Raw genomic sequence first — 12,090 nt, 5'->3', positions numbered from 1 at the left:
GCTACTGCCCATGGCCCCACCGCCCCTGCTGCACCTTCTGATCCTCATTTCCTAGTCCCCTCCCCCACCCATTCTAAATGCACCCTCCAGATTAAGCTCTTCCTTCCTGTCCATCTGCAGACTGCCACCCCATTCCCCAATCCCACCCAACCCCAACATCTGATTCAATAACCTGCACTGTGCACCATGAACACCGCCAGCCCTCTTCTTGTGGCATAGTCTTCTCTGGGTGGCATTTCCTGGGCGGCTTCTTTTAGGGGTGCTCCAAGAAACGCACTCCAAAGACAGTAGAGTTAGCTCACCTTAGACTTTCTTCTCCCCACTCTTGATCATCATACCCACAGTCACATACCAACCACATATCACCAACCCCTCCACTGCCATGGCTATGCCTTAGACTGTACCTGCTGACGACATGACAGCATCCCGAACACCAGCTACGTATGCACTGCACATGGCAACACCAGTAAACACAGGTGAATCCTTGCATTTCCCCAAACATCCACCTGTGGTGGCAGACATCTCTTGCCCACAACCCACGATTGCAACGAGGAAGAGAACAGGTGACCCCTTGACTAATTACCCCTTATAAATCCCTACCGTTGTGGACAGATACTTGTTAGCATCTAGAGATAATCTCCAGATGAAATGTTCCAGTTTCTATATAACAAATCTGGGCATTGTTGAAAATTACCCTCATTGTCCTATGCCCTTTGACAACCCCATGTACTTGCATTCTCACACCCAGCAAGGTAAGACTCATATTAGTATCGAATGCAAGAGACCTTACCCTATGCACCAGCACTCATTCACCCAGACCCCAGTATGAAACGGCTTCTCTCTTTTTTTGTGGATTTAAATGTTTATTAACTCCTTAGAAGATAGGATGGTGTCATCATTCAGTTCCCAGTTCTCCTCATCCTACCCTTCCACAACATTGGCTCTTTTTACTTTTAGGGATTATTCAGAGATAAATGATTTAAGACCCAGGGTAGATTGTCCCTTGATTTATAGACATGGCACCACGGCAGAAAACCCGTACTCCTAGTCTCCCTGCCCTAGAATACACCCAAAGGAAATCCAGAATTCTGAGGATCTGTTTGCATCTTTTTGCATTCAAGGCTTCATCACTTTACAAAAGGCTTTCTTAAATGATCAATTGTCAGTTCTTCAAAACCTACTGTCACAAATTATTCTATGATCATCTACAAGAATGCTCGCTGACAACTGAACAGCAGACTCAGTCATGCTCCTTAAGAGAGGTAGGGCATGCATATCAAAGAGGTATCATTAAGCTGCCCATGCTCTCTCAGGCATCCTCCCTCAAAATGATATAAATTATTAAGTGTTAACATTTACCTATCGACCACCCTCAAGGATACCAATACAGCCTTTTTCTCTTCACTCCCCCACTACCATCATGAAGAGCAGTGACAAAAGAAAATAGTTTAAATATTGTATTCTACAAAAATGCTTTCTTCACTAAGTATGAAAAAGAAACACCATTTACAGTACTTCTAGGTTCAATATTTTTTTATTAAAAGACATACATTTATGGTACTTTAAATGTCATTTAATTTATGATGATGAATAACAAATATACAGTAAATAGATATATAAAATGTCCATAGCTTTTTACAGTACAGTAAGTAAACATATTTTACATGTTATGTATAAACAGCTGTGACATACACATGTCCATTGTACACCACCATTGCGCTTTGAAGAAAATGTTATGTTACGAGTGAGAAGATATGATTTAAAAGTAAAAGCCTACCTAAATTGTTTAAAACAAGCTTAACAATAATTATAATAATCTAGAAAGTAACAAGCGAAACAGACTGAATTTTACATTGTAGAGAAGTACAAATTTGGTACGTTGTGTAATGCAGAAACACAAAAAAGGTTGTTTCTGGAGGTGTGACTTACCTGGGAATCGTTTAATGTGTGGGAAACACAATTCCAAGCTTTGATTCTGTGTATTGTATAAACTGGAAATAACAAGCTTGGGTGGTACAAAGCATTAGCATTAGCTTTTGGATGTCACATAGAGTTCTTCATCAGATCTTAGCTACAAGTGAGGAAGGTGGGCAGTAATTGGATTGAACAACACATACATTCAAACTGTAGCAGTAATATTACTTTCCCCCCATTGTGTGCCTTTAAAGAATAATGGCATTCGGTAGGATAACCAATACATATTTAAAGTGGAACTGTTCTAGTTTCTGATTTATGACTGTAAAGATAAGTTGGTTTTCCCAACAGTCGTATTGCACTTCTCCCTCCTCGTTTAGTTGCCACCATCTGATGAAGAGGTCTATGGCTTTGAAAGATAATGCATTGTACCATCACAGCCTATTATTTTTATTTAATCCAAGGAAAGCTATCATTGCCTGGATTTTTGTGCTGATAAAACTGGACTAATAAGGTGTGAAATCTTTCCTTGCATGTTTTTGGAAACGAAGTCTTCTGAGTGGCAGTTTCCCCAAAGAAAACCAAAATTGTTTTGAAAACAAATGTGCCTTTGTCTAATATGTTTTTTTTTTATACCTTTATTTCTTCCTGTAATGCGTGCCTCTATGTTTTTGCAATGGAAAGAGTTTCTCATCTTTCACTTTTTGGACTTGATTATAGTAGGAATTCTGCATAGAAATAAATGATTATATAGTGCGCACAATTGAAGTGTGCTTATTTGCTTAAAATAATTCTTCCATTCTTGGAGGTTAAACCTGTAAACGTCAGAGCAAAAATTCCCTTTCTACGAAAGTGTAATTGTAATTAAAGTATGCTCAAATTGCAGTGAGTTAAAATTACAATATGTCCGTAAATCCTTGAACTATTTGCTACCAGTGATGAGTTAATCTGTCCGTAATCAATTATCTGATATTTTTAGAGAACAGCCTCAGATTTAAGGTGTCTTCATGTTCTCTTAGCTGATGGTAATCCATTAGTTCCAAGACTTTTGCAAAATAAATCTCCCATTTTATTTGTAAGATTAAAGTGACTCCTCTTTACACATGATGTTTGACTCCCTTTCAAAACTAAGATAGTGAGTTTTTGAAATCATTCTCGCTCTAATAATCACTTTTGTGAATTGGCAGAGGGTACTGGAATTATATTTATGTACCTTTTTTAGTTTAGCGTTGAATAAGTATCTCAAACCTAAGTCAAGAAAAAAGTAAAAAAACATAATTTCCAATAAACCTTTCTTCTATCCACACTGGATTTTTTTTTTAGGAAAAAAGCGAATTAGCCAGTGCAATTCCACTCACCAATCTGGCACAAAAAATTCAAATGACCCCCCTGTGGTCTTTCTGTACATCTTTGGTAAACTGGCATAGATTGATCCATGAACATTTTTCTTAATAGAATCTTATAGAAAGTCGACCGAGAAATCAGCTTTAAGCTCCAAAAGACAACCAGACTTGTTAGAGTGTTATAATGCTAAATTCCAACAATGATAATTATGGGAAGCAACAGAGAACCTGATGATCTCTTTTCTTTTCTCTATTCTCCACTATGAGCCATTCTGCTCAAGGGGGAGGGGCAAGCTGCATGCATGCTTCCAGTCTCAGGCTGTGGTACAGGACAACAGGGCAATGCCAAGGGTTTGCCCAGCATGCTATTGTGGGCCAGTGGCCCAATGTGGGCTATATGCTGAGTTAGAGCATTTTTAAGATGGTAGTTTTACCCAAAGCTACTGACTCAGTTTTTCTTCAAATGATCGACGTGCCTTAAATTGCACAAATATTTTGCAAGTAGACGCTACCTAAGCAGTTTGTGGTGAAAATCATGACTTTGCCATTTGCGAAGGTGGGTCTCTTTTTTTTATTTGTGGCTTTGCTTATTTTGATTCTGGCTATCTGCATCGATGGTCTCATTTTTCTTGACTGGTCCTGGTTCCATGGTGATGGCCACTAGGCATCTGCGTGTAATGTGTACATGATATCGATCATTAAAGCAGGTTGCATGCTGTTATCAGTTGAGTCCCCTCTTGTCTCCTCTACACTCCGCTTTCTCAGAATGTTTTTAAGTTGAACTTGCATACTGTGGTACCAATGTTTCTGTACTTTCTTTCGCAAAGGAATTTTAAAAAACGACCTTCTACCCATTCCGGAAGCATTTTGTAGAAAAGAAATTGCAAAGAATGGAATGTCTGATTAATTCCCAATTATCGCAGCAGATCACAATCTGCCTTCTATCAAGCATCCTTCCAATACGTTTGTCGATTTGTGGGCTTTGCACTATTGCTTCTGTCCTGTCACACAATAGTAATTGCAGTGCCTGTCCCTTGGCTGGTGCTACAATGAGGCTATTACAAGCAGCTTCCTACGTTGCCACCAGCAGAGGAATGCTTTGTGGTGTCATTTGGCTCCAAACACATCAGTTATGGCCTTTTTAGGACAAGAGAACTAGAATGCCACTTTGCTCTGGCAGCATAAATCCTTGTGCAGATCATGGCCTGAACGCATAACAAGTGATGCCTTTGATATAAAGAAAGCAGATCAAATGCCTACATGGTTTACCTTGTTGGGTAACTGCTTACTCACATAGTTGCTGCTCCTTGCCAGATTTGTGACAAAAACATGGTGATGTGAAAAAATTAAATGAAATCGTGCTTCCAAACCATGTCTTGGCATTGTTACTAATGAATTGTAAAATGTTTTATTCTTTCTGAAACTATTGCCAACATCATATTTAGTGCCATAATGCAGTCTTGCCTAGAGCTCAAGATGAGATGACACACAGCTGCACCTCAAGATCAACATCATCAATGACCTCCATCTACTCAAGCATTGTCTGTTCCTCCTCAAATCTGTTTGTCAATTTCCACCCTAAAGCTCATCACTACAAGGCCTGCATTCTTTCACCTAGGAAACTCCAACAAGCATGTCCAAGTCCAGAATTGGCTGACTGACTTGAAGTTTGATGGATTCACGCCTCAACTCTCTGCCAATGCAAATTCTCTCTACCTTACTTTCAACACTGACGTTTCATTTACGACACACATCACCAAGAAGAACCAAGCAGCACGGTACCAGCTTGTGCTCCTCTGCAAAGTTAATCCTTTCATCCATGTTCACAGCTTCAAAACAGTTGTCCAAGCCATGCAAATGCAACACCTGGACGGTACCAACATCCTGCTTGCAAGAGTTCCGGATACCACTTTGGTCCTCCTAAAAGCTGTCCAGCGCGTTACAGCATGCTTTATCACTGGACTAAGAACATTCTACTAACTCTCCACTCCCCATCACCATAAAGCTGCACTAGCTACCCTGTCAAGTATATATCACATACAGAGGGCCTGCGTCGCCTACTATGGAGCCACAGTGAATAAAACACTCTACTTGGCAAAGAAACTCACCATCTTCATTGACCAGTTTACCACTGAAAGCCAGAACATCACAAGGCGGCAATCAAAACAAACTGCACGAGAGGAAACAGCCTACTGCCTATTTTAAGCAACACTCTGTAGGCTGAAAACTGTCCAGGACTTAAGACTGTGCACAAATTCAGTGTCTGGAATCGAGCCACTATGAAGCTGCATGGAAGGCAATGGCTTGATATCTGATACTGTGCTCAACTTCATTGAAGAACAATACCATACATGAAAAAAGGCAACATCACTGCGGATTAGCATGCATTTCTGGGATTTGATGTGCACGTTGAGATTTCTGTTCCTAAAGAGTACCCTCACCATTTCTTCACTTGACTCCATGCCTATCTAAGTAGGTATTGTTCACGAAGAACCAGCTTGGTTTAATAACTTATTGCTTGCACAAACACTGCCAAGAGGTAAGCATAAGCAAGTAAACAAAGGGCATTGTTACCCCATGCAGAATAGGAGCGGAGCGCATGGCCATGTGCATGGCATTTAACTTGGAAGCACCATGTTGTATCAAAGAAGAATGAACGATTAACCCACAAATTATTTAAAAAATGACCTTATAGGAACCTATCCATATTTTGCTTGCTTATAAATGCACAGCAAATTGCGTCCAAATAAGAGTTCTTATGTCTGGTCCGCATGAGCCTAAAAGCCTCTCCAGATTTTATGGATAACCATTGACTCACGCTTTATTTCAATGTATATTTTGTGGATGGCCTGAAAAGTGGAGTGGACTAGCTCTTGCGGACCGTACTTGGGCGGCCCTTATTCACTCTGTGTCGTACTCGCATTTTGTAGTATTAGTTACAGTACTGGGGCAGCAATTGGTACTAATAGATTTCAAGTACTGTGAAAACCAGCAACATATCAGATATACATGTATAGCAATTTTATTTTTTTGTAAACGTGTTCGTCATGCCCTTTCACTTTGTTGATGCTTTGGGAGTCAGGCACAGCCTAATTCCCGTTCCTTGCACCTGTTTGTTTGACCAGCATGTTTTTCTAGTGGGCTCGGGTGGTCAGGTGACGAGTCCTACTTCCTGAAGTTCCCAAGATGCACGCTGTTTCGGCCAGCAACACAGCGAAATGTGGCTGGCTGGACTTCCCAGTGCTTCACAGGATTGCTGAACAGGCTAATGCCGCTGTATAAGGACTTCTTCACTCTCGATTCTGTTGGGCAGAAGTCGTTTACGTCCACCTTTACAATGCTATTGGCGTGAAGATATACAACCTAAAGAAAAGAAAAATATTATTTAAATGATTATTTACAGAAATAAAGTTGAATCTGCTTGTATAAGCAAAAAGAAAACATGTTCTGGGCTAAAAATAAAAAGTCACAAATATGGCAGTGTTTAACTACTAATTTGTTTGGTCTATAAGGTGGCGCTAAAGCCAGAACTATTGCATTAGATCACAGATAGGGAGAAATGGCATATGAGTAGGCACACAAAGCTAGTAGGTGTTGTTTGGTTATTTGCCCACCAATTGACTCGCCACACAAATCCCTATGGTGATTCCGACCCAGTTCCTGCCCTCTCTGCCCAAAATACATCCTCAAGGGAACTCGCTGAGCTTGCTTTAATCAGTCCTTACCATCAAACTTTGCACTTGAAGTTCCTGACAGTGTTTTTTCAAAGCAGTCTTCTGAGAGTTAATGACTTAATTGCAGCTGTAAACGTGCTACTGGTGTCATACAAATGTCTTATTACCAGGTCGGCCACTTGCTTTACAAGCACTCTGCGTGTCCTTCGCTGAAGCCCTGTTAAAAACAAGCATTGGCAAAGGCAACGGTTTTGGCTTGTGTATGAGTATTAGGCATTTGCCAGGCACTGCTATTAGATCGCCAGGTACTCGCACCATTTTTCACCTGCTACATCAATGACCCTTTATTACCACTAAGGCTCTGCCTGGCAAGTGCCTTTCCCATGCCTACACAAACGCCCAAACTGTTGGCCTTGCCAATGCTTGTTTTTAAAATGTCAATAGCCTCTCTTGTTTTGATGTTTTATGTATTCATTTTCATAATAAACATACATCAGCAACATAGCAAGTAGGTACGTTCTCCCACGAAGCTGAGGGTAAATCATTACTCCATTTAAACAACAGTATTTGATCAGGGGTATCCGATCTCAAACAACCTGAGGGCGAATCACTCGAAGCCCCCACTGGTAGTTTATGATTCAATCCAATTTTCACTTCCATCTGTGCCTTGTAGAATAAACAGCGATGGCTGCAAACTCTCAAAGTGGGAAAAAACCACAGAACAGGTTATCATGCCATGTTCTTTCTGGAGAGGGGCGCCTGCTACCTTTTTTGAATTTTTTTTAAACAGTTTGTATGTTCACCAAATGTCTTTAGGCCTTCATGCAGGTGACAGTGAATAAGACAATTCTGATTCACAATCGAAACATGAGGCTATCTCCTTCAGCCACCCTTTAACTCTACTAGACAGTCCCTTCATCCATATTCATGCTACGCACCGGTTTACCAACACTATCACCAGACACCAGTATTTTCTCACCCTGGCTGGTTTCTTTCCCCTCCGTATTATGAGTAGAGAGGCCTCCACTTCGACTCATATCATCTTGAAGTCTGCTTGAAAAACTTAACACGAGAATTTAGCAATCGTTGTACACTCCCACCCCACATGAGGAAAGCCAGCATCTGGGGTAATGCATCTGCTACAGGACTTCAGAAAATGTGGGGTATATCTTATGGAGCTTTCTAGAGGTATCACATGCTCGAGGCACACATTTGAAATGGATCAATTTCAATCAGTAATTAATCAGCACTGTTTTCATCAGCACTCTTATATTCTTCCGCTGTTTCTCTGAAATTGAAGCACCAAGCTTTCTTTCCCATATGCCCTTGATGCAATAGTGGCATCAGTTTCCCTATCCACGGCGGGTGATCATGTCCTTCAATGGGGGAAACTCAACAGGTACTCGGGTGAAGGAGGGGAAAATCTCATCTATCACGTTGCGTAAAGAACAGTACATAAATATGTCTACAGAAGAGCTCCCACCTCATTCCCTCAAATGCTGTGCCATCAGAAGGTTTTCTTCCAGGAATATATACCCACAGGAGGGCAGCAAAAGGCAGTCTATTAGTTCAAGAAACCACCTTTCCGTGATTATCGGCATGTGAGGTATATGACAAATTGGCAATAGTGGTGAGTACAGTCTTTCCAATTCAGATTCATTTGCTAACCCGAACCATTCCCTGTGCTTACAAACCACCATATTATTTCTTGCTATCTCTTGGCACCTTTGCAATGATGACCGCCAACATTAGCATTGCGGCTACTATGGCCCTTTCCATACTAAAATGCGGTTGAGTGGGACATTCAACATACCAATACAAACAATACTGTGCTTGGGCTACTAGGTGATACCTAAAGATGTCAGGACTCCCAGTCCCCATCTTCAATAGAGCAGTCAGGACCTTGCATCTAAACCGGGCTACGATCCTGACGCAGACAAATCAAATGCACAGATCTTACAAACTCTGGAAGAACCCCCTTGACAGTGAAAGCAGGATTTTAATAAACAGGTCTGCACGTTTAGGCCAGACCACTATTTTCAACAAAGAAATTCTACTAACCAAGGATAATGGCAAACAGCTCTATGGTTCCAATTTTGGCTTTATTTGTGCCATTAGCAGATCATAGTTCAACTTAATCAGTGAATATCTGTCCTTATAAATCACAATCCCTAAGTACTCTATGTGATCCTGTTGCTACATGAAGAGAGATAGACCGACTCACAGACCCCCATTTGGGCCTTTAAGCAATGAGCACTGCACTACCCAGAAATGTAGCTTGCCTAAAATGGCCGCTTTAAAATTTGTTTACTCGTTGCTAAGCAACGAGCTCCGATAAGCGGAGAGCATCCGCCGGCAGGCGGAAGCCGGCCCTCTCGTGGGAAGGCCCACGAGAGGTAAGGCCCTGTTTGCCCCTGTTCGCCACAGGGTGCAAGAAACTCGCTACACATTGCACCGAGAGAATATGGATCCTGCCTAGCGCCATGTACATCCATAGGTAATGCGCTATACCACTAACCATAACAACATCTATTGGTATAATTCATCTTTAACGTAATTTTTCCCCGCCCCACTATACCTTCGCTCATGAGATCTGGCGATTACACTTGCAACTACAGCCTGTCCTCTGCCCATTACGAACTCAGTACAGTACTAGGACTACTATTTTAGGAATGACCCTTGGTGAAACTTAATTATTTGGTCTGCACCGGTATAACGCATCTGTATGTAATCTGAACAAGCCCTACCTTTATAGTCGCTGCCATTTCGGTATTTGCCTCTCTGTTGGCACTCGAGCTTACATGCATCCTGACATTTTATACCTGCCAACTGTAATCTGTCCACAATGTCATCATTATCATTTTCATTTTTCTCGTCCGCCACGTTTCTAACATGTTGAATACATTGTACAGTTGTTTTAACTGTTGCTCTCTCATACCGGCGTCACTGGAGGGAGGCAATATTACAGTCTTATATTTATACTGCAGTTGCTCTTGGCATTTACGATTTCTGAATATCTCCAACCTTTACCTTAAAAAAATACAAGCCTTGTTCCAGTTATGCAATCAAGCGCTTATATCTAGATAATCACTGTATTTGTTGTGACCGGATTTTCGCCTGCTCTAATCCTAGTATTTGTATATATTGAAAGATGCTTAAGACACTGTATCACCTTAACTATTACCTCTGAAGTAGACTGTATTCAACCCTAACGCTGCACTATTTTGCTGCTAATATGTAGAAATAATGTCTAAATGCATTGTAACTTAGTACATGTCGTTAACACTTGTTTTAGTGCCTGCACACATTGCTGTTTACCACCTTTGTGGCAAGACTAACATGACACTATCCCGATTTTGACTCATGTCATCCTACATATTGCCCCGTCACTGTGTGCCCCTCTTTGCCTGCCTAATTTTATTTGTGCCACCCTATTCTTTGATTTGCCATTGTGAGCCCATTTATGCCTGCCAAATTTGATTTGTGCCACCCTATTCATTGTTTTGCCATTGTGAGCCCGTTTAGGCCTGCCTAGCATGCACACTTCGAACCATCACACAAATATTGTATCACTGCATTGCTTTTGACTTTTACTGCATGACTGCACCTCCCCGAACACGTACAACTGTTCCGCTACAGCGACCGCACTCTACCTAATCCAATTGTTAGGCCTCCCGTGTTACGACATGCTGCTGTTGTCCTTTGCCAGCATTTTCCTCATACACCCGGTCATTACAGGGCATTTAGTCAACGCACACTGTGCTCCATCCTTCAGCACCGCTGAGAATCTCTACTGCCTCCCTAGTACATACTCCATCACTATGCTCCACAGCAAGTCACCACTGACCCACTCCTTCCCCCATGCCCCGCGCACCCACGCATAACACTATAACTAACCCCATCATCGACCACTCCACCAACCCTTACCTCAATGCACCTGCTTGTGGCTCCAACATTTCACCTCAAAACCCACACCTAATCAACCCTGCTCACTCCAACTCAGGAATGCAGACTTAGATCCAGACTGCCTCGCATACCGTGCGCCCAGCGCCACCACACTTCCAACTGACGGCCAACCACACTGACCATACTCGACCACCCTGTGATTCCCCCTATTAAAGAACTAAAGGGAGCCCTCATCAATGCCAGATCCCTCACTTCCCACGCCCCTGATATCACAAACCTCATCACTGACCAAAACCTTGACTTCATCGCCATCACGGAAACCTGGCTACATGCTGCCTCAGGCCCGCCTCTGGCCCTCGCCATCCCTGATGGCTACTCCATACTTAGAAATGACCGCCATTCCAACCTATCCAAAGGGGGCGGTGTCACATTTAATTTATACATAGGGTCAACATCAATATGAGACTCATCCCCAACACCCAATTTAGCTCTGCCGAATCTCTATCAGTGAAACTATCCTTATCACCAACCAACACAGCATCACTACACCTCATTTACAGACCACCAGGACCTCTCACCTCCTTCGCAAAGGATATTACTTCCATCCTTGCTGATAACACTAGACCCAACTCACAAGTGCTGCTGCTGGGGGACATCAACCCTAAGGATCTTATTGCCACGAGGTTGCTAGTATCATCTCCAACTTAGGCCTTCAGCAACGCCTCCTCGAACCTACCCACAACAAGGGTAGAACGTTCGATTGGATTGTAGACTTAAACTGTAATACATCGATAAGTTCCAACTCCGCCTGTGCCTGGTCCGATCACCACATCATTATCTTTCACTTACCAGCCACCAATCCCTTCCCCAAACCTATTATAGCCTCCCCCTATTCCTACTAGGAACAAAAAGGACATCACTAGGGAGAAGCTACTCCCACTCATCCTACCCATTCTTAACAACTGTGTCGCACAGCATAACGACCCCACTGTCTTAGTGGATACCTTCAACCAAATATTGCTCAAAGCTATTGACACCATAGCTCCGATTAAATTACAGAAAGCTAAACAACGAGCCCATCTGAATTTGTGGTTTACTCCGCAACTTAGAGCTCTGCGCAAAGAAAAACGTAAGGTGGAAGCACTTTGGAAAAGTCTTCCTTGTGCCTCCAACAAAGAAAACCTCTTCATCGCATCCCTTAATTACAAGGAAGCGATCATACAAGCAAAAAAAGAGACTTACAACCAGCGTAT

At 42.1% G+C, this 12,090-nt stretch overlaps 1 protein-coding gene across 1 annotated transcript in view; it reads right to left on the bottom strand.

Annotated features, from left to right (window-relative positions):
• Positions 1-1,515: 1,515 nt before the first annotated feature.
• Positions 1,516-12,090, bottom strand: part of ASPN (asporin) — a 267,913-nt gene continuing 257,338 nt past the window's right edge. The window contains exon 8 of the mRNA XM_069643870.1: positions 1,516-6,620. Coding sequence (XP_069499971.1) covers positions 6,423-6,620 — 198 coding nt within the window. The 3' untranslated portion in view covers positions 1,516-6,422. The remainder of the gene's footprint in view (positions 6,621-12,090) is intronic.

This window comes from Ambystoma mexicanum, chromosome 2p, assembly GCF_040938575.1.
Source record: "Ambystoma mexicanum isolate Mex_15411 chromosome 2p, UKY_AmexF1_1, whole genome shotgun sequence".
Taxonomy (NCBI): Eukaryota; Metazoa; Chordata; class Amphibia; order Caudata; family Ambystomatidae; genus Ambystoma; species Ambystoma mexicanum.
The sequence above is the reverse complement of the archived record's forward strand: the minus strand, read 5'-3'. Positions and strand labels throughout refer to the sequence as shown.